Raw genomic sequence first — 25,201 nt, 5'->3', positions numbered from 1 at the left:
AGTGAGATCATATCACAGAGCAAAATCCTAGACGCGTGACAGGGCAGAGCTTCGCAACTTCTTTGAATAATTTACCTGCATTCATCCATAATATAATGCGTCTGTCTAGCTGTTACGGTTTCATGCTTACGCAGCTGGATCAAGTCTCGATGAATACTAATTCCATCTCAACTAATAAATGCGAAAGTAAGGGTTTCTGTTAGATACTTTTTCAATGAAATTTTCAACTGAATCAATAAGTATCATAATTATGAAAATAAAATTTTTACTTAAGTAGATAATATCTACTTAAGTAAAATTTTTCCGTACTCCACACTATATTATAGTGTGGAGTACGGAAAAATAAATTTAAAATAATTTTCACAAGGGCGGAGTCACGGGAGATAGCTTAAATAATAATCAGAGGTCAAACAGAAGCTATGTACTTTTTTTCTTATCACGGGAACGGAAAAAAGGGACTTAGTGTTCTAGATAAAACAAAATGTAGGTAATATCATATTTGTTTTATTGTTTGTAATAGAGATCGTTACACACTCCCGATACAAATGGGGCTAGCGTTGGCATCGTGTGGTTTTGGTGGGTTCGAGTTACCGTTTCATCCCGTCATGCCACATTATACGCACGTAGTTTTCTTCGCAGTTCTAGTTGTGTTTTTTGTTAATTGATGATTTTCAGACCTTTTTTAATATCGTAAGGAAATCTATAATACAAATAAAGAAAAACAAAACCATTTGGTTCAAAAATAAATAAAAATTATATAAGTTGTCATTTTGGAATGCCATTGTTGTTTAGCTGTCAACTTCTACTGGAGTAAATTGTCAAAACATCCTGTCAAATTTGTCAAACAAAGATTCAGCATCCAAACTTGATTCCCAAGCTAAATTGAATTTAACAAATAATCTTAAATTTATTCGATGATGGCCGAAAAGCCACCAGAAGAAGGCTACATATCTGTAGTAGACGAAGAACCGGAGATTTTTGAACTGTTAAAATGGGACAATCCGCACACACAGAAACAGCAGGAAGCGAGGCCTGTTGAAAAGGCAAACAGCCCCGAAAAAAGGCTTCCAAAGGTGCGTGAAGAATGTAACCCGTTCGATATGCCAGATACAGCGTTTGTCGATATGTTTAGATTGACGAAAGACTTGGTGCAGACCCTGTGTGAAGAACTAAAACCAGTGATGCCAGATTCAATTAAGTCTATTGAGTTCTCTGTAGAAAGTAAGGTAAGACTAGCGAAACAGTTTACAACAACAAAGTGCCTTGTAAAACATGATATGTGATGTATAAATATTAATTCTTTGTACCATTATGGTTATGAATGACTACTTTTATATTTCATTGTGTTTTCAGGTCATGGCAACTCTTTCATTTTACGCTAGTGGCAAATTTCAGAAGACTATGGGTGGGAAATCTGATCCAGCTATTACCCAGTACTTTGTGGGTACAGCAATACAGCAGGTTACAGAGGCTATGAACCATCCTACCATTGTCAAAAAATACATACATTTTCCACATCTTAGAAATGAAAGAGATCATATTAAATCTAGGTAAATATTTTATAATATGTTTATTTTAATTGCCAATGGTATTTATCTTTAAATTCCATCAATTACCTATATCCACAATAGTAACAAAGACTTTTTTTGGAATTTTCCATTGTAGCGAAACCTTGTGCTTGTTTATTATAAGGAAATATATGTAAGAAATTAAAAGAATAATATTCTATTCTTGTGGTATCCTTTCTAAAGGGTATCTTTTCATGTTGAATGCTAGTTTAAAATTAAATATAACAGTGTCCATTTCTATTACAGATTTTATATGAAGTATGGCATTCCTAATGTAGTGGGATGCATTGATTGCACTCATGTTCCAATAGCACGGCCAGATGATGACCAGAAGATACACTTCAACAAATCATTTCACTCCAAGAAAGTGCAGATTGTAAGTCATTTTGAACCACAAGTGTTATATTATTCAGAGCTTGAAATATGAAGATACAGCACAAAAAGGAAATATGATTATAGCATAATACTTTTACATAACTATGAACATGTAAGAGAGTAGCTTTCTTTATCTAATATTTCGTAAGCACAGTTGGCAGTAATGGGAATTGGCAGGGATCCTCATTGACTTTTTAGGGACCCGATCTGACCTGTAGAATCTTAGGGTGTTTTTAAAATTTATAGGTGGGTTATTATTGTTTACAGGTATGTGACAGTGAATGCAACGTGATGAGTGTGGACGCGAGTGCGGGTGGCTCGTTATCATACGATGCGATCCTCAACAGACATGCCGTGAAAAATGACTTACAGAGCCTTAACCATTCTGGAGAGCAATGTTTTCTTATAGGTCAGTTTCAAAGCTACTAGTTTTTTGTATTTGATCGGTCAGGTCTCCCACTTTTCTTTTGTCTACAACACTAGTACACCAGTAATCAGTTGACCCATGAGTCCAGCAAAGAGTACACATGGCAAGTCTAAAGTATTACAATGACAGAAGCGCCACTACACTGTAAGGTGTGTTTACAAGATTAACATTTAATTCATTTGAACTTTATATTTCAGGTGGTCCATACTACACACAAAAGTTGTACATCATGACGCCAATACCGAAGATTACTAAAAAATCCCCTGTTTCACCTGAGAAATATTACTCAAACATACATAGCCAGGCTTTTAACTCTGTTACAGAGACGATAAAACAGCTAAAAAGCAGATGGAAATGTCTTCAAGCCACATGCAACAAGCAGTTCGACCCTTCAGCAGTGGCACAAATTGTTGTTGCTTGCTGTATTCTTCATAATATTTGTAACAGAAACAGCCTCATAGTTCCACAGATGACACAAACGGAAGAAAGGCTGGAAGCGATGAAGCAGAAGGTAGCAAACGGTCCAATACCACGCAAGCAAGTGGATGATCAGAATGGCATTCAAGCGAGGGCGGCTTTAGTCGAGCGGTTGTGGAACGAAAGGAGGGTAATGCCTGAAAGTAGTGCTCCAAAGAAACGTATGTCGAAAAAGGATAGAATATTGGAAGGGTATCAGAGTCAGCAGGCACAGAGCCATCAGAGTAGTCATCAGAACATGCAGGGCGCACAGCAACATATCCCTGCGCTGGCGCCGCCGCAACCATTGCCTCCGCAGATGCACCATGATGATGGCAGTAAGAGGCCAAGGGTCCTTAGCATGCATTGTAATCCTGGTTATAGTTTGAGCATGGCTCCAGGTTGGGGACATTATCCTCAGCAGTGAAAAATTTTGGTTTGAGATATGTGGAAAATACCTTTACCAGCCAGCGCCAGCTCCGACCACAATGTCAACATGTATCAGACAACAAAAAACACTTCAAAATTACAATTTTTATTTATTTTGACATTGTTATTTGTGATCTAAATTAAGTGCTATGAACAAAGAAAGAAATTTTGAAGTCCACTTTATTACAGTTCAAAATCTGTATGGTAAGGATGTTATGCTGGTGAAAAAAGTTTTATTGATTGAAGTGTATTTTGAGGACTGATTTAACTGTTTGTAAGTATGACAAAGATTTGTGAACATATCTAAGAAATCATAAAATACGATGCCAAGTGCCAATCATTGCGAGGGGATAAAAAATTAAACAAAATAATGTTGTGTATATTGATATATTTTCTTAGTATATTACGCGATACAAGTATTAAACGATCTGTTTATAAGACTAATAAATAAGGTTTTGTTAAGCCGAACAAGGTAAATATGTACAAGTTTTTATTTTATTCAAAATAATTTACAATGTTATACCTGCACATAATACCTGCAAAATCACATTTACAATGACATTTGCCGTCTGTTACTGACATATGCAGCCATAACAGTTTAAAACTATACACGAAAAACAACAAGAAATTAACTTGAAGTGAGCTTAGGGAAAATTAATCAAAGATATCTTCCATAATAACCACCATTTCCATAAGTCGTTGAATGACTAACATGGCAGCCCCTTTATTCACGTAAATTTAAAGGTAAATATACTCTTTTCGCACCACCCCAGTTAACCTTAAAGTTAGAAAGAGAGGGACAATAAGTCATATCGTGTTTCAACGTTCGTGTATTAGTCACCTAAATGACCTCCAGTTAGAACCTTTAAAACAGTTCAACGGTTCCCGTTCAATTCTCATGTTCTTGAGAAAGCGTTAGCGATTTCGTTAACGAGTAGCGACGCGATCGCCATGTTCGGACAGTTTGCAACGATTCTACTGGAGTCCTCTTCTGTTTTCACTGACAATAGCACAAGGTCTTGGGATGACATCATGCGGCCCGCGAATCTGATAAAAATATATATCGATATAATTACGTCTACATTTTTTGCGGAGTGGACAGAGTCTACAGTCTTAAAAAGACTGAAGGGCCACGTTCAGCTGTATGGCTTAATGAAATTGAAACTCAAATAGCGACAGATTGCTAGCCCATCGCCTACAAAAAGAATCGTAAGATTATTGGCTCTTCGTCGTCTTCGGTAAAAAAAAATATGATTTGAAATTTATAACAATATTACTGGGAAGATTACCCTAAATCGACAATGCACGCATGAAGAACTATGAATGTGGATAAAGCGAAATAAATATGGAGGAATCCTGGTGGAAACATGTAGTCTCTGCCTTTTCTTATAGAAAAATTTTGGAAGCCATTTCAAATAACAACTTGCTCTAACAAAAATAATTCAATTAAAGATTTTATATAAAATATATTTATTAAAATATTATTTGATTTCATACCTTAGCAAATCGCCGTTGCTTGTGACAGCACCCAAATTAGCGGTTTCAAATACTCTCTTACAAATCGCCTGCTCGTCTTCTAATTTCATCGCTTTCTTGTCACACTAGAACAAATAAAAATACTTGCATATAAAAATCCGGTCCATCCCACGAGTCCCTTTGAGGTCCACCGTGGGGCAAGTGAGACGATTTTGTCTCTGGCATATTTTAGTTGATGTCATTGGCATGCATCATCAGCCTAACGTCTTAGTTGAATTCTCGGGGAAGAAGTGGTTCTGCCTATTTCTTCTATCTACCTAGGCTAACCTCATGTGTTTCAAAAATCAATGTACCAAACTGAAGCCAATAAAATGTCGACAGTGAAAACAACCAAACAATTTTACATGTTGACCCTAGTGATAGTCAGGTCATCTGGTCTCTGATAGTGATAAGAGGGAACTTAACCAACTTGTGCCGTGGTCGTGTAGATTTTATTTAGATTTTTTTTCGTTTCAGCTTTTACTGATCTTTGATGACCAGTTACGAATTCTTCGAAATTCATGATGTAAATACTGAATATGTAATAATCCTGACCTCAGTCATTCCTCGCAGTTTGTTGTGCTCATTGTTCCATCTCGTGTCAGGCATGGACACGGCGCGCATCAGCTCCCCGACGGGCGGGGTGATGCTGACTGGCACTTCCCCTGCGAAAACATATTTATAGTTTTTACCGACTTTTGTCAGGCTTTAATAAAATTTTGCGATAGAAGAATGCTACCTTTTTTCTCAAATATTATATTAAATATTAAATTCAATACTACAGGCCATTTTGCCACAGGTGGATCCCATTGAGATAAATTCATTCCTTATATCTAGATTACCCGCCTTCATTTCGACTGATCGGTTCAAAGTTAGAAATTCGCCCTTTCAATGAAGTACATTATCTATTCTTTTATTTTTCAAAGATAAGTGCCCGTCAAAACATAAGGAGAAACCTTTACAGTCACCTGCAATACTCCATACATTTTTTATTGAAACTTATGCTGTGTTAAGATGTCGTCGCATCCGCCGTTTGCCTGACGTTATTTTTCTCTAAATTACTAATCAAAGCTTACCTAGAGAACTAGCGATGGTGAACTCTATGGGCTGTATGGTGTCCGCGAAGTCCACCCCGAGCGTGGCGCTGGCGCCGCCGCCCGGCGCCAGCGCGCCCACGGCCGCGAAGTCGTGCATCGCGCGGGCGCCCGTCAGCGTCTTAGTGTTATACATAGAAATATGACCACTTAAATATACGAGTACTTAAATCACAGATTGCACAAATCTTTAAGAGTGCACTCCAAGCAGTTAGAAAGACCAGCAAGTTCGAAACAGAGCTTCTTAATTGTTTTTTAAGTTAATTTCTAAGCCATCTAATATCTGTAACAATGGTAACAGTGAAACATTACCACCTTGTGACATGGTTACATAAATACATAAATATGGTCACGTCTATATCCCTTGCGGGGTAGACAGAGCCAACAGTCTTGAAAGAACTGAATGGCCACGTTCAGCTATTTGGCTTAATAATAATAGGTTGCTAGCCCATCTCCTAAAAATATAACGTGGTTATATTTCGTCATGCCAATAATTATTAATAATAGCGTCGGGACGTAAATCTAGGCGTCGGGACGTGAAGGCGTCGGGACGTGACGACCCCATCGCCCTCTGTGGAAGGGTTTCCTTCCCAGTGCAGTCAGTCTCCGCGGGGCGGCTTGTGGCGAAGCCGTTGGTGAGTGGCGACACCACGGACCCTACCTCCTGGGGAACACACAGACATGCGCCATACACACACATACACACAGTGACACTTTCCCCGCCTCTGGCTTGCCTTGGCCGGCCGGCCAGAGTGGAGTCGCAAGAGCAGATCCTATGCTCCAGGATGGAAGTGTATTGCACGTAATGGCGTAATAGCGGGGAAACCAGCACGGGGTCATGCCTCGTGCTCGTGAAACCGGGGCCGCACCTCTCGGCATCCTATAGCTGCTTTTAACGTGTTGCGCCATGGCCGCCGCATGGTGGCTTATTTAGGGTGCCCACAGGCTGCTGTATAGCCAATGAGCAGCAAGTCACCATCTGCCTAATCAAAATTATGTGAGAGATTTTCGAGGCAGATGTCCGTATCTCACTCCATAGCCCAGAAATCCAATCCATTAGCATCCCATCCGCATGACCCAAATTAAGTAAATCCCTTCCTGGCAATAGTTTGGCAGCTATGGAGGGCTGTCCGTTGGTGCATCCCAATGGTTCATCAAGGGACAGATCTCCATAGCTGTGCCCATCTCACTTTAGAACAAAAGGTACCAAAGGGCCTCTTCATGTTGGCTTCGGCCCCATGAACGCCTCCCAAATGACCGGGTCCCTATGGGCCCGTGCACATTTTACATGTACCAATATAATAATAAATAATAAGAACACACGCCAATAATTCGTTAAAGCGATCTCTATGGCACACATAGAAGAGTATAAATGTTAGTTACGAAAATAAGCTCTGTTTAAAACTTAATTTAATTAGTTAGTCCTCGTGTAGTTATACAAGCTTACCTTCTTATTTATTCGTATGTTAGTAACATCCTTCTGCCAATGATTGGTGAATGTGATCTCTATGGCGCACATCTTGGGGGAGTATAAATGTGGTGCTCGAGCCCACCTATATTCGGCCGCGAGTCCGCCGCTGCACACGCGGGAAATTAGTTCTGTGCGACGAGGGTTGGGTAATGCTGGCCCCACGGGGATGATAGCGTCTGTTCAAATAATTTGAAATTAGTTCTGTGCGACGAGGGTTGGGTAATGCTGGCCCCACGGGGATGATAGCGTCTGTTCAAATAATTTGAAATTAGTTCTGTGCGACGAGGGTTGGGTAATGCTGGCCCCACGGGAATGATAGCGTCTGTTCAAATAATTTGAAGATTCTAACAATTATAATATCGTCCCGTTTGCTTTGTCCTTGCCCCCGTAGCAAAGAACGCGCGCGCCGTTTTTATCGCTCAAAAAACTATCGCTGCTTCGCTTTTTATTATGATGCAAAACGGGATAGTAATAGTTTTTCTGGAAACGTCTATAAAACATAATGTTTTGATGCATTAATTGTTATCATGTCAGTCAATCATATATATTTGAGATAGAAGAGAACTTACCATCTCCCATGTTGGGCACCGCCGCATTCTGGGGGGACAGGAAGCCGCCACACGTGGGCGTCATGGTGGGCAGAGAACTGGCCACCTCATCCAATTCTAGGAGTAATTCCAGGTTAGATTTCTCATTCTTCTTTTGACTGTCCGTTTTCTGTCCTTTTGGCTCTGGCTCTTGTTTTGTCATCTGAAATTTAACTTGTTTAGTTTCCTTGAGGAAGTTGTCAAAAATCATCTCCTCGTAACAAAACTTTTGCGAAATACGTCCAGTAGGCTGTAAGTAAACATTTTAATCTTCTCCATGTGTAAGTTTGCGAATCTATTGGAGCGTAAAAGGTAAGTAAAAGTTAGTTTAGTTAAGTTGAACATATGGGTCTCCAATATAAACCGGTTCTTTGTTGACAAAACACAGTTAGTTACCTTTTTGTCATGTTTGCTTGAATTTTTATAATCCGGACTCTTCTTATCTTCCGAACTTTTCTTGTCGTCGGAACTCTCTTCGTCGCTCGAATCCGATTCGCTGCCGGAGCTATCCGAATCCGCGTCGGAACCGCTATCCGATTCACTATCCGACGTGCCGGTCGATGACCTGCTGTAATTGTTGGGTTGCTTCGTATTTTCTTTCTTCTTATCGTTGGTGCTTTCTTCTTCTTCTCTGTTGACAAAGGTACTTACTGAGTTATTTACAAAAATCAACAGAACTAAATTTTTTTAAGTTTGGTAATTATTATTTTGTATCTTAGCCTCAAAACATAAGGACTAAGAACACATATGTATAAAGAATGATTCTTAGAAGCTTAGTTACAATAAATGTTTGCTGTTTTTTATAAACGGATCGGTTTTTAGGGTACTTTTGACCAAATAACCAATTGTCAACTTACTCATTAGACGAAGATTCTTCATCACTGCTGGAGTCACCAGATGAGGAACCTGAAGAACTCTCCGGTTCGGAGTAGAAAGTCTTGTCTTTTTGGACGGGCGGGGATGCAACTTCTTTCTGCACGTTCTACAATCAGATTATTTTTAGTAGGTAAAAGTCAAACGCATACACATGAAGTAAGGTCATATGATAGAGTTAACACAGTGAGAACAATTTTAAAATATTTGTTTACACTCGTTGGGAGTCCAATGAGACCACTTGATTCATAACTTTGATTTGATTTGTTTTATGAATTTCTAATGTGACATACTTACCTATAATCACGCGTCTTCCCTGGATGGAAACGCCGGGACTATATCTTTCTTAATCAATGAATTATTTATTGAAACTACATTTTTAAATTAAAAATAATTTATCTACCTACCAGTAGCGGAGTGGGTCTCAAGCTACCGACAGTTACGCTTGCATGTTGGTTGAGACTCTTCGTTAATTATTTATTATTAATATAATTTATTTGCTATTAATATAAATTTAAATACCTGATCGCCAGCGTCCCTGAGTGCGGCGCCCTGCGTCCTCTCTGGCGCAGCGGGCAGAGGCCGGTACCCCGCCGCTGACACTCCCATATACGCCGACAGAGATCCCAGTGTGAATTGTTGGCGATCTGGCAAACATACACACAAATATCACATCTTCATGTCACGTGTAAGCTCCTGTCCATGCTTACTTATCCATGAACCTTGAAAGGCAATGTCTTCTCTCTCTTTCCGACACTCCAGTTAACCATAAAGGTAGAAAGAGAGAGACGATAAGATCCATATCGCTTATGTTCACCATGTATTACGAGTGAACAAAATCGACATGGGTGTTAGTGTTATTAACGAATGTTATAAGGCAATATGTTTAATCGTCTCTCTCTTCCTAGTTTTATGGTTAACTGGAGTGTCGGAAACAGAGAGAAGACATTGCCTTCAAGATTATGTGTTCAACCCGTTTGTATATTTGGCAACCATAGACAACCCAGACCCAGCACAGAGCTCAATCCCAGAGGGAAGACAACACACAATATGAATGATAACGTATGTACTGTCCTTAATTGAACTTACCCTTAAAACTACTCTCAATGGTCGGCTTAGGTTTGTCCGGTCTGAATATTTCGCTAGCTTTAGACGGCAGCTGTCTATCCCCGTTCTCCACGAACCTCCTCAGCAGCCTGGCCCGGTCTCTGACGTCATAGCTTGCGTCATACCGTGCTAGAGATAGCATGTATTGGCAAATGGGAAGAGTTGATGGCTGTGTGATGGATAACTTCACAGCTAGGGAGAGAAGTTGAAGTTTCACGAGTTCGTCCTGAAAAAAAAAGCGTGATTCACTTTCGAATAGTATCGGCGATCAATGAATCAATTACTCTTTTTGAGTTACATTATTTTGAATGGCAACTGATGCTTTAACGGTGCAATGAGTGATAAAATTGTGAAGAAACACACATTCAAGTAAGCAACTGAATGTTTAACTATGATCCAATTACCTAAATTAGGTTTCTGTGCAGGTCACATACTTTAGATAGGCAGGATTCTCTTCGTGTAAAAATCTGACTGATTTAATCTAAAAATATTCCTGAATTATATAAGTCAATATAATAATTTTCAGATGTAACTGGAGCTGTGATTATATTTATTATGCGTTCCTGAAAACAGTTACAGTTACTTTGTAACCAAGCTAATAAAAGCGTAGTAAAAATAGCGTGAGGTACGTTATGCGTGCGTTATCTAAATCGCGCAAAGATTTCACGGATTGGAGTATATCTACAACCTCCGACACGACATCGTCTATCGCGCGGTTCCCCAGGCATAACACTTATCTTTGCGGAAGATCTTCCCTTCCGTGACGATCGACCCATAACCATCGTTCTTGGTACAATATAAAAAAAAAGAACACAGTATTTAGTAGCAAATTACAATTTTAAAACTGAAAGAGATGATTAAAATACATACATATGGTCACGTCTATATCCCTTATGTGGTAGACAGAGCCGACAGTCTTGAAAAGACTGATAGTCCACGCTCAGCTATTTGTTTTAATGATAGAATTGAATTCAAATAGTGACAGGTTGCTAGCCCATCGCCTAAAAAAAAAAAAGAATCCCAAGTTTGTAAGCCTAACCCTTAGTCGCCTTTTACGACATCCATAAGAAAGCGATGGGAGTGGTCCTATTCTTTTTTGTACTGGTGCCGGGGACCACACGGCACATGTAGTTGATCAGTATGTGTGCGTCACCTGGTCGGCGAAGTGCTGCGTCATGTGCGCGAGCACGGCGGCGGCGCGCGCGTGCGCCGCGCCCTGCTCCGCCACCAGCCACACGGCCGCCGCGCGCGCCGCCGCCGCCAGCCTGCGGCCACCGATCTCATATATATTATGTTACAAACGTAACAAACAGAAATTATTTTTATTGATATGAATGGATGATGGAATTCAGATTTAAAGTAACAAAAGTGAGATTTAAAAATTGTAAACTATATAATATAACTAACTATATAACTAGCTTGTTGCTTACAGAGTGTACCTACCAAAAATGGTATATAAAAAATAAAAATAAATATATACGGGACAAGACAAATAACACAATAGTAACTTCGAGACTTGTGTTACAAAATGCTAACTCAACGATACTATATTTTATAATAAATAGGTACTTAGTCCTAAAAAAACCGAAAGGCCAGGTTCCGCTGTGTTAGTTTTCTAATAGAATTGAGATTCAAATAACGATAGGTTACTAGCCCATCAAATCCAGAAGAATCCAAAATTTATTAGCCTATTCCTTCGTCGCTTTTTACAACATCCATAGGAAAGAGATGTAGTGGTAATTTTAAACTACTTCCAGGTTTATAAGTTGCCTTGCCAATATTCGACAAACTACCGACGAATCGAACCGAATGAATTTTATAAAATAACGACCTTATTACAAGTACATTACACTTAAAATACAAAATCAATATCTGCTATCTCGCTCTAATAGCGGACACGGACCTTTCGTCAAGACATCCCCAGTTCCCCAAGAAAAAGTGAGCGGTTCAAATCTATCTCCCGTTAAAGGTAGCTACAGACTTGGTAATTATGTCGTGTGTATAAAATAATCCGAGGTCTCACCGATCCTGCCTCAGCAGCTTAGCGGCGCGTGCGACGGCGGCGCGCGCTGAAGCCGCTCCCCCACACACCACTCTCTTTACAACCACCACCGCTTCGCATACCACCCATTCTAAAAACAATAGACAAATATATTTATTGCACTTAAAAATGTACAGTGGACTATATGAAATGATATTGAAATGACAAATATATTTACAATGCATAGAAAAGATTTACACAGACTGTTAACTCAGTCTGTGCCTAAAATATAATGTACTAGAGGCCGCCCGCGACTTCGTCCGCATGGAAACCCTATCAATCCCGCGGGAACTCTGGGATAAAAAGTAGCCTATGTGTTATTCTGGGTCTTCAGCTACCTACATACCAAATTTCATGGTAATCGGTTCAGTAGTTTTTGCGTGAAAGAGTAACAAACATCCATACATCCATACAAACTTTCGCCTTTATAATAGTAGTAGGATAATCTATATTAATCCAGGAACGTGGACAAAGGTGCACTCCAGGCTCATCTCAGTAGTAAGAATGTAATCAGGATCAAGCCAGGAGCAACTCAGCAAGAGTAATACAGTATGACTATGTAAGTTTGGATTTTGACCTCGTTTTTTGACAGAAGAGATGCCATAGCCCGTTCAACAAGTCTCCGTTACGTCCTGTATATTGACAGCTTATCTACCTACTAGCTTGAATAGTTACTCAGGCCTTATTTTTGGCTGTCATATAAGCCTGAAATTTGCGCACTTGATTCCACAACCGAAACATAACGTATCTCTCTCATAGTTAAAATTTCGTAGGCATTTGGAAGAAAACGTGTTCAATATATTAAGCTATATTAATTTGGCAAAAAGGTTTCACTTTTTAAAAGCTTAACTTTATAACTTACCATCTTTGCTAGACAGAAGATGCAACAACCCATTCAAACAAGTCTCTGTTTCAGCCTGTATATTAACTGCTAACCGCCCAATAGCCTGAATAGTGGCCCCGGCAAACGCCTTGTCATTGGCTGTCACATAGGTCTGAAATTCGCGCAAGACGACCGCCGCGCTCGCTTCTGTGGCTAAGTTCGTGAGGATCTCCAGTTTGAGAAGTTTTATGTGCGTTGGGTCGGAGTTGCGGACGAAGAAACTCTTGAGGAATGGCTCGAATAGAGACTGGAAGGCACGAAAAATAACATACATTAAGGTCTTATAATTTATTGTGAAAAAGTTGATAAATAAACTAACCAAAGAAGCTATGCTCTTACAAATACTTATTAAAAAAAAATATAAGTAGTCTTTTCTTTCCACAATTTTACGGAGATTTAATGATTTTTGAAGAGGTCTGAAAAAGTGATCAATTTCGCTGCTATAATTTTCTAGGCCATGACGTGACAGACAAACTGATTTTAGAATTGTGACTTTGGACACAGGAAGAACTAAAGTAGATTCTATTAAATAAAAGTTTGAAAACAATTGTTTTCAAGACTGTATTACACTAAAATATTGATTTGAACTTTGACTCACCCTCTTAGTAACAGTAAGCGACGCTATAGCGTTCAACACGACGCTCTGCACTTCAATGGGTGCTCGTAACAGTCGCACCATGGCTTTAGCGACCGGCGGTAATTCTTGAGCTGTGGAAATTTGACAAAATTTTATTCAGGTTTATAAAATTTTATCCTCATAAGAATAACTTTAACTTACTGAGTACTTACAAAAATATTTAGTTTTAGATAGATAGATGGATGAAACATTTGGTTTCCTAATGAAACAATAGTATGCATTAGCAAAATATCAGTTTGATGGTATGCGTTGATACATATATTCATACATATTATATAATCAAGTATATATACCTTGCGGGGTAGACAGAGCCAACACTCTTGGAAAAACTGATAGGCCACGTTCAGCTGTTTGGCAGGTTGCTAGCCCATCGCCAAAATAAGGAATACCAATTTTATGCCATATCCCTTAGTCGCTTATGGGTTTATAAGACTGGACTTTATAAGAGATTTAGTTACCAGGAGCCGTATGTACTATAAGCTGAGCAGTCGCCATGACAACACCGGAATTTCGCGACTGTAGCAAGGGTTTGGCGGCACGCAGAAGCAGTCGCAGGTCGGGGTCAACAGACGGGGTCGGACGAGACCGGGATTTCGTCGAATCGTCGGAGAGGGAGTAGAAGGGCTTGTCTGTATCGCTGTCGCTGGAGTATGACTGTAGGAAAGTTTAGAAATTAATTCATTTCATTTAGGGTTCATTCACAAACAGATGGCAATATGGTAGAGAGCTTTGCGATCCCATAATGCCCTCAAAATTCCAAGAATTGCGCACGGAGGGATTTTAGTGAGTAGGTTGGCACACTGTATGCCATTACACGAAAAAGTATTGTTAGGTGGTGTTTGATGTTTTCACTATTTTTGAAAGTTTTTATGAAGTTCACCAGTTTTTGTTTTTACTATTTTTTTTTTTTATAGATTTCCTGATTTTTTTATTTTATTCTTTACTACATTTTGTTATTCACCGAGAACCGCTCGGCCAGGACTGGGGAGCATAGATAAACATGCCAAAGAGAATGACTTACTTCAACATTGGGATCCGGAAAGCAGGTCTTGGCATAAACGGTGAGAACATTCAATAGCGCCAGTTGCCCCCATTCATCTACGTCGGCTAGCAGCGAACATAATTTCCTGTTAACAAAGTATACTTATTTATCTTGGGAATTATTAGTGTTGCAGTAACACAAACTACATAGAATTAAACATAAAAGTTTGTCTTTCACAAAGGTGTATATTTGTTATTTTAAAATTAAGTACCTGTAGCTTCTATGAATAAGGCTCATTCTATCCGGACAGACTTCTGAGAATGCCATAGCAGCTGAACCTACCACAAGTGGTGTTTTATCTGACAACAGTTTGTCTATTATAGAAACCAACTCTTCCTTCTGGTCAGGGTCTAAGCTGAAAATAACAAAATAAATATTAATATATTATTAAAAAAAGGCCTTCACAGGCACTTTTTTACATCAATATAAGTTTCAATAAATTAAAGTTATATCTATTATATCAATATTTGTCAAAAGTTTCAAGCTACAAGGAACTTCACCCCCTTGAGGTTAGCATCCCTTTTAATGAAATAGTACATCTAGGTTTTGAAAAAAGCACCAAAAGTTCACATGATTGTGGTTATTCAGCTAGTCGCATTTCACTTTAAGCCCAAGAAAGACTTGTAAACTTGGGATTCTTTTTATAGGTGATGGACTAGCAACCTGTCACTTTTTGATTCACCCATTAAGGCATTTAGTTTAATGTGTTCTTTGAGCCTTTTGGGAACTATCGGGTCTGTCTTTCTCATAAATTATAAAGTGTTTTATGCATGTATACATATTAATAAAAATGTAACATATTTTAATCACTGTGATTTTAATGACTGTCATGATTATTTCTTCACCAACACTTGTTTACCAACCTGTAGAGTTTGGGTATAGCATGAGCTGCAGTTTTCCTGACATAAGGGCTCATGTCGCTGGACGAATCACGGATTGCAAGCATCACTATTGGTACAATCATTGGCACTCGAATTGATGACAGAACCCGTAGAGCACTGGCTCGAATTAATTGATTTGGATCCTGAAGGCAGTCATGGAATAAAAAAATTATTACAAAAAATAATGTGACAGGTATATTTTGCTGTTTTATTTATCAAGAATCAAGGCATCTACACATAGAGAAAATGTTAGAAAGTCCACTTAGTATACTATTCAATAAAGCTTTAAATAAGTAAAAAATGGAAATGCATAACTTACATATCTACTCCATGATTAAGTGATGAGTAGCACTTTTTGAGGCAGGACTCAACCAAGACAATCGCCAGGAGGATAAAAAAATGTATAAATTCAGAAAAGTACCAAAATGATTTGAAATGGAACTTACCTTCAATGCTCGCTGGAATGTGCTGATAGACAAGAGTGCAAGGTCTTGCTGCTCCTCTGCATACCTCACCAGGTAGACATACACCAACTTTTTCACTTCTATGTTCTTTGATACTACATTCTTCACAACAGCTGGGAATCTGAATTAAAGTTGATAGGATATTTACAAAGGTTTAAATTAGTTTTTTTTTTTAATTTAAATATTTCAAGCTGTGAATTATAGGATATGTTAAACATTACGCAGTTATTACCCATTTAGCAGTTTATCCATACAAAAGCATAACATGAAGGTTTTTCCATAAACAAAGTTTACTAAGTTTATTAGCAAGTAACTATAAGTATGGGTAGTTTTTGATAATATGTACTCACAAATCGGATGCATCACGACCTTTGGCTATCATGCCAATGATCCTTTTCATTGCCTCTAACTTCAAGGAGTCTTTGGAACCATCAAGCATCAGTTTCAGGTCTTCATTTCTGTAAGTTATGCATAGAATATAATTTTATGACTTTTCGTCATCTCTTGGCTTTTCTAGGCCTGTGAACATTTACATTCAGGGCAGGAAAGTGTTCGTGGTTATTTTTTGTCCAAACAATATAAATGTTTTATTATTTAGTAGAATACGTGTAAGAGAAACATTAGTCTAGCTCTAGAGCTAAATTTGAAATAGTCCCTTTGTGAATAAGAGTTGTGTAGCCTATGTATAACATAAATTAGATCAGTGCTTTTACTCACTTTTTGTAATCAGGTTGGAAGAAAGCCCCCGATGCGGGGTCGCTTGCCGGATACTCTACTTCACCGGTAACCACTTTATCGTTATTGTAAGATGTAATATTGGCCATTTTGATATTGTTTGTATCTTTAAAATAATAATACACACATAGATTCAGGCTATTCAAAACAAGATCCGACCAAGACCGACATCTAATTTCAATCTTGAATTTTGAAGTTGATTTGACTTGAATTTGCAGAAAGTTGTCGACGTATTTTGACTTTGACAGTGATAGATGTCTCTGTGGCGACATCACTAATGTCACACAACAACTGTTTAACCCTTAAATGGATAATGTTGTTTTTAAACAACATACTAAACATCACAGATAAAATTGACCTTCTAATTATGTTTTGTTATTTTTGACAACTAGTTCTTATTTCTGAACGAATTTTGTACTTTCTTTAATGTTGACACTATCCAATATTTTTATGCATCTGAAAAAAAGGTAATGTCAAATGTCACTTTGAAGAAAAGTTTTCTAGTGGCGCGAAACTAAATTTTGTAGCTGTGTTCGGACTTTGATAAAATATATTGTAAGTATAAAACATATTTTTATTTGCTTGATTATATCTTCAATTGCATGTTTATGTAGTAAAACATTGAAAATAACTTGATGCTACTGTTGAATAAGGCGAAATATGGAATGTTGTAGGAAAACTACAATGCGCATTGCCTGCTAAATAAACGCATGTTTGGTGAAGGATTTTTATTTTGCTTTTCAGCATGCCGCGATTACTAGAAAGCGAAATTACAAAGTATTTAGAAACTCTTGAAGATTCAGAAGACGGCTTAGACAGGTCAGACTCCGAAGTAGAGGCTGAAGGTCACTATTATCAAACAGCTCGAGATGTTCTTCGAGACCTTGAAAATAGTGATGAAGGTGAGAATGCCCAGTCTGATAAAGTGGATGCTGATCCTCCTCTTGTCATCGACAACGATGAAAATATGCCAGACCCTCCTATTTTGGAAGCCGAAGAAGCAGCACCCCAGAGTAGATCACAAGGGATTTCTAAACGACCTCTGGTTTGGCGAAAACGGAATCTTGTTACTGCTGAAGACAGCCTTATTTTTAGGGGAGAAACTCAGATACCGGAAGCATTTTCTCACAGAAGGAATTTTCTCACTGGGAACAGTAAGAGTTAACCGATTGAGAAACTGCAAATTGCCTGAAAAAAACACTATAATGAAAAAGAACGTACCCAGAGGATTCTATGAGGAAAACGTGGCGACTGTGGATGATATTGACGTAAGTGCTGTTGTGTGGAAAGATAACAAGCCCGTTAACCTTCTTTCCACTTACGTAGGAGCAGAACCAGCAACCACAGTCACACACTTTGATAAATCGAAGAAAGAGAGAGTTGCTATTCTATGCCCCAAAGTAATCAAGGAGTACAATGCCCACATGGGAGGCGTGGACTTATTAGACTCATTTATAGGTCGTTATCACATCACAATCAAGAGCCGCAAGTGGACGATGCGCTTATTTTATCATTTCCTGGACCTCGCAGTTATAAATTCATGGGTTATGTTCAAGAAGGTAAATAATATGAAAGGAAATGATCAACTTCTCAATTTGGGTCCATTCAGGCTAGAACTTGCTGAAACCCTCTGCAAATTGGGTCTACCTGCAAATGGCGCTAAACGTGGTCGACCTAGTCGGAGCACAATACAAAGAGAACTTGTAATGAAGAAGTTCCGTGGACCAGCTCAAGCAATTCCTTTGAAAGACGTCAGATTAGATCAGACATGTCATTGGGCAGTTTGGCTGGATAAGCAGCAGAGGTGCAAATTCCCGAAATGTTCAGGCTTTATATTTAAAATGTGCCAAAAATGTCGTGTATCTTTATGTGATACGAAAAAAAAGCAATTGTTTTTATAAATATCATAATGAAGAATAAATAAATACATTTCAAAAACAATATCCACTCTTATTTTTATCCATACTTGCAAAACATCAATGAATGCGCAATGTTGTTTATAAACAACACTCACATTATTGCAAAAAAAGTATAGTAAATTCATGTCTAGATTTTTTTACTAATTTTTCCTAGACAGTAATACACGTCTTTTACACAAATATATTTTTTTAAAACGTGAAAAAAAAATCATCCATTTAAGGGTTAATAGCGAAGAAAATGACGCGCTCAACCAATAGCAGCGAAGAGTCTAAATCGCGATTACAAAGATTTCACGGATTGGCGAATAAATATAACCGCATAGGTACACATAGTGGTACGCATTGATCACGCACGATCTTGGATTAGGTAAGTCTAACGTTTAAGGTAAGATTTAAACATGTGCAACACTTGTTTATGTCGGCGCGTTTATGTGGGCAACACCATAAGCCTACCGTCGATCTTTTATTCGATTTTCCAATTTAACTAAGCACTGGAGATATAAGAAATTCGTCGCCAGATAAGAATCCCTTATATCCATTAACAACATATCTACATAGTTCTTTCTGCAGTATAGTGTACTAGCTACCCTGTACCCCGGGGTTTCGCTTATTATTCCAGGTTACAACGTAGATATACCTAATTTTACCAAAATCAGTCTAGTAGATTTTGCGTAAAAGAGTTACAAACATACATCCGTACATCCTTTAGAACTTTCGCATTTATAATATAAGTAGGATGAATTTATGTAGGATTCCTATGTATTCGCACTCTTTAGCTTTATAGCTCGAGTTCCGATAAAGAAGAAAGTTTGTATTTATGTAGGTACAACAGTCAACGTTTTGATATACCATGAGAGGAGTGAATCATATTTCATTGACGTTAGAAGTACATGTTAAGGTTTGTGGAAGCGTCAATCAACCTTTATTATCAACCGTTATAGATAGGTACCTACCTACTTAATTACATGAGATTTGTACATCAGGATTCTTTCGTTTTCTTTATAATTCTTAAGATCTTATAGGGGAGTTGACCTAGACAGCTAAGTTTATTCTAAGCAATAAAATTCAATTGCATTGTATCTACTTAGTACCTACTCGTGCGACGAATAATTTATTTAGGTACTTGTATGATTTTTGTATCACACGTGTTGTGAAATAAGTAACAAAATGTTTTAAAAAACATATAAAATATATTTGTAAAAGGGCCAGCAAAAAAAATAAAAAACTTAAAAATAATGTACAAAAGTATAAATAAACAGACACGAGAAAATGTTCCTTAAGTTGGTTAGTCCCTAATTTGGCACTTGGTCATTATTTTAATTGATTTCTGAACAAATTGATTTTATCATTTTTTACATTTGTGGTGGTCCCTCCACTCTGGATACCACCAGTCTCTGAAGTCTTCATACACGCTATTCGCCGCTACTTTCTCCGGATCGTTCAATGCTGTACAGATGTTACAGATTTCGGTATCATTCTCGCCCTGTAATATAAAAATTAAATCGTAATTATCTCAATCCCAAATAGTTAATATAGCTTTTGTTACTTCGTCGCAGTCACTGATCTGATCTCCATGAAATTTTGTACAAGAACATACCTACATTACAGGGTGGAGTATGAAAATCTTTGTAGATTTTCCATATATCCCATAACTTTATGTGCAGATTGTAGGCTTTCTGGTACTATGACTGTGAGTCTCGGGTTCAAAAAACTAGGCTACTGATAAATACAACGACAGAAATGATAATGCGAGTGCTTCTTTCTGACGATGAAATGAAACCTTTTTAATACATTCTTTTGAAAGTTATTTCTTATTTACCTGTTTGTATGTGAAATGGTTCCTCCATCTGAAGAAGTCGTAGTACCGGGTTTTGTTGTCAATGATCTCTTTCATGGTGATCGCAAGCTTTTCTGGCCCGAGTTCAAGACCGTTGAGGTAACTGCCAGGCGGTAAATATCTGTAAAAAGGAAGAATACATTTGAAACATTGTCTTTTGAAAAAGTTTCAGACTAGGTCTTACTTTATAAGTGACATCTTAAATTAACTTAGAAACTTAGATATACAATCGCAGCCTCTACTGAGGAAGTGTCCCCAGACAAAGGTTTTTACTACCACCACCTGTACTTTTGAACTTAAAAACAAGGAAGATCTTTTATATGTATACCTAGAGTAATCAGCTCCACCATACACCACAGGGACTGCAAAGTTGTTTAATGCCGTCAGCAACTTCTCCGTGACGTAGTCTACAGCGAACGAATTTTCGAATGAGAAGTAGAAATAGTAGTCCTTTTTCACTAAGCCGTAGCACCTATCTGCACTGCTTCTCGGGCAATCAAATTTTCCACATGATCCGTATACATCGACTGACATATTATCATCAATCTTTTGCAGTTCCTTTTCCACCTCTTTAGCAAAATTTTCTCTTTTACTCAAGGTATTACAGTGTGAGACAAACCAAGCTGCAGTCTTTGATTTACCATCTAGAATTGATTTGGTATTTTCATCAATAGGATCCATTTCTTTAGGCCATGACATGTTTGATTTAGGACCAACTTCAGTGCCGTTCTTGTCATATATCAGAATGTATGACCAACGTACGTCTGAATCTAATCTATAAGTATAAGTCCAATTAAAGAAATTGTCCAAAACCGGCTTACAAGCAGGATTGTTATGAGCTGATTCTGTTGCACCAAATACATACATTTGCGTAGGTGAACGATCTTGGGGTAACTCATTTTTATCTTTATAAATAACAAAATTACCATTAAAAAGAATAGCATCAAATTGATTAAAGCTTTTAAAGTATCTTTTGTAATCAGTCACATAGCAGTTGCTGAAAGGGCATGATAATTTGATGAAATTTATATTTTGTCTTCCCATGTGATAAAACGGAGAGTTTCTCCCTGAAGACCACTGCAGAATAGTTACTCTCCTTAATTTTTCGATATCGACTGTGGTCGTTTTATTTGTCGTTTCTGTAACAGTTTGTGAAATACTTACAAGAGTTGTTGATTCTCTGTCTTTTGTTTGGCCTTCTATTGTACTTGTGATAGCATCATCAGAAGTTGGGTATTCCATATCATAGTTTGTCTTCAAATCAGTAAGATCATTAGAATTCCATTTCCAGTTGTAATTCTCTTCAATAAGATATTTAGCATAATACATATAAACCACAAAGGCTAATATACAGATGATTATAAATCCCTTTCCCAAATAGGATGATCTATTAATGTTAATGTTTTCCATTTTATTAAACATTACACATTACATATGATATGATGAAGGTATCCGCATACTAGATGCACATTTCAATACTTACACATGTTTATTTTCTAGCCGTCATATTAAATGTCTGCTTTTTAAAATAAGGATAAAATGTCACTGTAAGGTAATAGGGTAATAGGTATCTAGTTTAGATTAGACACTTATTATAACCTCCTTTTAAATAAGGACCACACCTTTTCACATGTCATGTTCACTTCTAAAATTAATTGGGTCATCAACTATACTATATAATTTGAACACAGCACGTGTGTAGGTAATTGTCCGAAAACATCAAATCTGTGGCATACATTATTACAAAGTCTCAACAGGTCAGATTAACATTGGTACCTGAGTATTTAATTATTCTTCATCAATATATCAGCCAATATCGTCAATACATCTGATGTGTGAAATGAAGTCTCATTTGCATTGTGCATTTCTCGTTATTCGCTGAAGGGAATCCTCAAAGTGTCTTATAATTTTCTATAGCTGGTCATAATTTTATATATTCATTTAGCACGTAGCTGTTACTATGTATATGCACACAATTATTGTTAAAAATAACAAAAATGTATCTTCATATTTTTTTTCAATGTCCACTTCTTCGTTATCTCTAGGAATAGCCGGTTCAAATTTCAATCACGGTGTGTAAGACTATTTTTACGTGTAACTTAAGACACAACAGTACTGACACTGTCACCACAAATAAACCATTTTATGGATATTCCCTAACCCCAAAAAGGAATTTTGCTATCACCTGGCGTGTCCAATTATTGAGCGGCGATAACACTATCACATAGATAAGTAACTCGTTGAGGAAAACTGTTATCAATAGATCTAAGTAATTATCTATTCCTCGTGTAAATAGATTAATTAAATATTTCTAAGCAGGGCGCATACAGCCTTCGACATTAAAATCGTAAAATTTGAATAGGCTCTGATGATCTATATACATAGTTTATAAAGTAGGTACCTACTGTAATTTTTTTGCAACGTTCGCCTCATTTTCGAGTTTTAATCATAGCACGTGTTATTCTGAGTTTAATTATTGTAATTTTTTTCTAAATTTAGTGTACATTTTGCTTAAAAGTTTTTTTTTTGTTAAATATTTACATACTTTATTTAAATATTATTAAAAAGATGCCCATTGCGGGCATGGCTAAACTTAAAACAAAAACTATCTTCAGTTATCTTTTAAATTTTATAATTAAAGTAAATAAACGTAAGATCAAAGAGGTATAAGCCGAACATTTGAGCGAGAATATTATGCACAATTTGAAAAGAAAACATTATAAGATAATTTTATTGTATGGGGTATCGACTCCTAACAACATTTCGGAGGTCGCGCACATTAGTTCTAAAGGTAGCTAGGTACTTGGCTTACTACGTTTAGTGTGCCACAAATAAAAAATAACTATCTAGCTATTTAATATTATTAGAAGCTTATTTTCACTGACCTGATCTCAGCTTATAAATATGGCTTAATATGGGTTTCATGAATTGGTTTAGGTTTTTGTGTCAGTACCAGTTATGCGTTATACCTATATATATATTAACTTTTTCTGTGTATTGGTATGTTGTGATACGATTTTAAATTATATTTTATTTCATTTATGAAGAACTAGACTTCTCCGCCCACTAAAAAAAATACTCTTCCACCGTAAACACCCACTTAATCCCTAATTTCAGAGAATCCTTTCTTATAATTACTCTTAGACTTCATAAGAAACCTACGTGCTAAAATTTCAATACTCAGCAGTTAGGCTGTAGGTACGTTGATATGTTAGTCAATCAGTGTCCTCATTTCTGAAGTTAGATAGTATAACCTTTATTTATCTTCAAAGAATTATTAAAATGTCTTTGTTGTTATAACTTAGTCAAAGGACCAAGGCAAATGTACTGTAACCTTAGAGTATCCACTTAATTATAAAATGACTGTAACATGCAGCCTCAATATTTTTGGGACCTTTTTTGATAAATTGACATTTTGAATAAATATTAATTTGATTTATTTTGTTGAAGGTAGCATTAAGGTAGGGTTGACACCGTGAAATTACCTACAATATTAACGTATATGTTTTATTACTACAAAATTATTAGTTTTTTACCTTTCAAGTTTTATGTAAGTAGATGATTTAGATAACAGACATACTTAAATAAATACTTAATTTTATATTTTTTCTTTGTGAATACTATTTTATTTGTAGGTTAGATAAATAAATAATATTTTTATGTCGACATTTCATTAGCTCTTGGGAACATATATATTTTTTAAATTGGTTTATAATTTCTATATTTCTAATTTTTATGTGAGACGTATGCACGTAGCCACAGCTAGAAAAATATATATGTACTTACGTTCCTAACATTCATCTTAGTAATGGCCTATAGATGGATTAGAATCAAAGTGAGCGAAACTAAAGATATATTTGTGATCTTAACTTTTGATTAGATGCCCGCTTTCCAAGTTTTGCAGGTAATCGAAAAAGTTACTAAGTGTCGCAATGTAACCAAGATATTAGCAATACAAAACTAGCATATTTTGCTCGCGTTAGCGCTCAAGTGCTCAATTCATCTATGATCGTGACTCAAAATGAAATTTTCTCTAGCCTTTTACGACATCCATGGGAAAGAGATGGAGTGTTCCTATTCTTTTTTGTACTGGTGCCGGAAACCACACTGCATTTGCATTTGCAGTAAATACCTAGAGAATTTTGAAAGGGCCTTCGAAGATTATTTTGTTTGTGCCACTGGTGTGGTGAAGTGGTAATGTGCTTGCCTTTAACTGACGAGGTTCTGAGTCGTCTCTCTGATCAGTTTAATAAATTACCAAGACTAAGATATTTAAGTTGACCTAGTCAACATAAAAAATCTTGAACTGACCGGGTTATTTAACAGCATACTTTAATCCCATATTTTTTTACCATAATGATATAGTTTCATGATCCGATTGTCCTTTTGTATGTGACCCATTTTATACCGAGACTGCTTGTTTGAAATTAGGAAATAAACATAAAGACTGTTGTTTTGTTAATACATTAGATATCCTCGTACCTCTATTATTTAGAATGGATTAACTGAAGTAAACTCTTTCTAACAAACGCGACATCAACAAAAATTGGCCGAGTCATCGCGTAACGATTAGGTATAGATATGTAAAAAAATGTGTCGGTATCAACCGTGAAAAATTGGCGTTTTTCCGTGTGTATCATATCATATATACAAAACAATTCTATAATATTTATTTTGGCAATGTTGTTTTTGATACACTCGATTATTTTTCTTTTGAACCCTTTGCTCTGCCTCTGTTTTGATCAGAAATTATTCATTACATATTTTTTTATTTAGTTACAAAAACGATATCTTTTGCAATGGTAGTCAATATAAAATTTGTAATGATTTTAAAGAAAATTGCTTTTCCGTACTTTACAT

General features: G+C 37.0%; 4 protein-coding genes across 5 annotated transcripts; 2 read left to right on the top strand and 2 right to left on the bottom strand.

Moving 5' to 3' along the window:
- Positions 1-790: 790 nt before the first annotated feature.
- Positions 791-3,651, top strand: LOC106129711 (putative nuclease HARBI1). Its single transcript, XM_013328364.2, has 5 exons — positions 791-1,226; positions 1,354-1,550; positions 1,815-1,944; positions 2,211-2,352; positions 2,568-3,651. The coding sequence occupies exons 1-5, from the start codon at positions 915-917 to the stop codon at positions 3,251-3,253; spliced, it is 1,467 nt and encodes a 488-aa protein (XP_013183818.2). The 5' UTR covers positions 791-914; the 3' UTR covers positions 3,254-3,651.
- On the bottom strand, positions 3,627-16,779 carry LOC106129712 (AP-3 complex subunit beta-2). Its single transcript, XM_060948478.1, has 21 exons — positions 16,568-16,779; positions 16,201-16,308; positions 15,833-15,971; positions 15,369-15,529; positions 14,717-14,860; positions 14,485-14,590; positions 13,922-14,117; positions 13,425-13,534; positions 12,806-13,073; positions 11,926-12,034; positions 11,056-11,167; positions 9,885-10,128; positions 9,318-9,442; positions 8,780-8,904; positions 8,319-8,553; positions 7,905-8,085; positions 7,312-7,511; positions 5,847-5,985; positions 5,326-5,435; positions 4,753-4,856; positions 3,627-4,302 (listed from the first exon to the last, which is right to left on the bottom strand). The coding sequence occupies exons 1-21, from the start codon at positions 16,672-16,674 to the stop codon at positions 4,152-4,154; spliced, it is 3,174 nt and encodes a 1,057-aa protein (XP_060804461.1). The 5' UTR covers positions 16,675-16,779; the 3' UTR covers positions 3,627-4,151.
- Positions 16,780-17,790: 1,011 nt separating this feature from the next.
- Positions 17,791-18,486, top strand: LOC132902672 (piggyBac transposable element-derived protein 3-like). Its single transcript, XM_060948644.1, has one exon. The coding sequence runs from the start codon at positions 17,791-17,793 to the stop codon at positions 18,484-18,486; it is 696 nt and encodes a 231-aa protein (XP_060804627.1).
- Positions 18,487-19,687: 1,201 nt separating this feature from the next.
- On the bottom strand, positions 19,688-22,525 carry LOC106129601 (alpha-(1,3)-fucosyltransferase C). Of its 2 annotated transcripts, XM_060948433.1 has the most exons (4): positions 21,506-22,520; positions 20,670-21,116; positions 20,324-20,462; positions 19,689-19,987 (listed from the first exon to the last, which is right to left on the bottom strand). In XM_060948433.1, exons 2-4 carry the CDS (start codon positions 21,038-21,040, stop codon positions 19,850-19,852), a joined length of 648 nt encoding a protein of 215 aa, XP_060804416.1. In that variant the 5' UTR covers positions 21,041-21,116; positions 21,506-22,520; the 3' UTR covers positions 19,689-19,849. The 2 variants fall into 2 exon arrangements, with proteins under 2 accessions (XP_013183655.2, XP_060804416.1); XM_013328201.2 differs by having other exon boundaries at positions 19,688-19,987; positions 20,670-22,525.
- Between the last annotated feature and the right edge of the window lie 2,676 nt (positions 22,526-25,201).

This window comes from Amyelois transitella, chromosome 16 (genome assembly GCF_032362555.1).
Source record: "Amyelois transitella isolate CPQ chromosome 16, ilAmyTran1.1, whole genome shotgun sequence".
Lineage (NCBI taxonomy): Eukaryota > Metazoa > Arthropoda > Insecta > Lepidoptera > Pyralidae > Amyelois > Amyelois transitella.
Note: the sequence above shows the minus strand (reverse complement) of the source record. Positions and strands in the feature narration are given on the sequence as shown.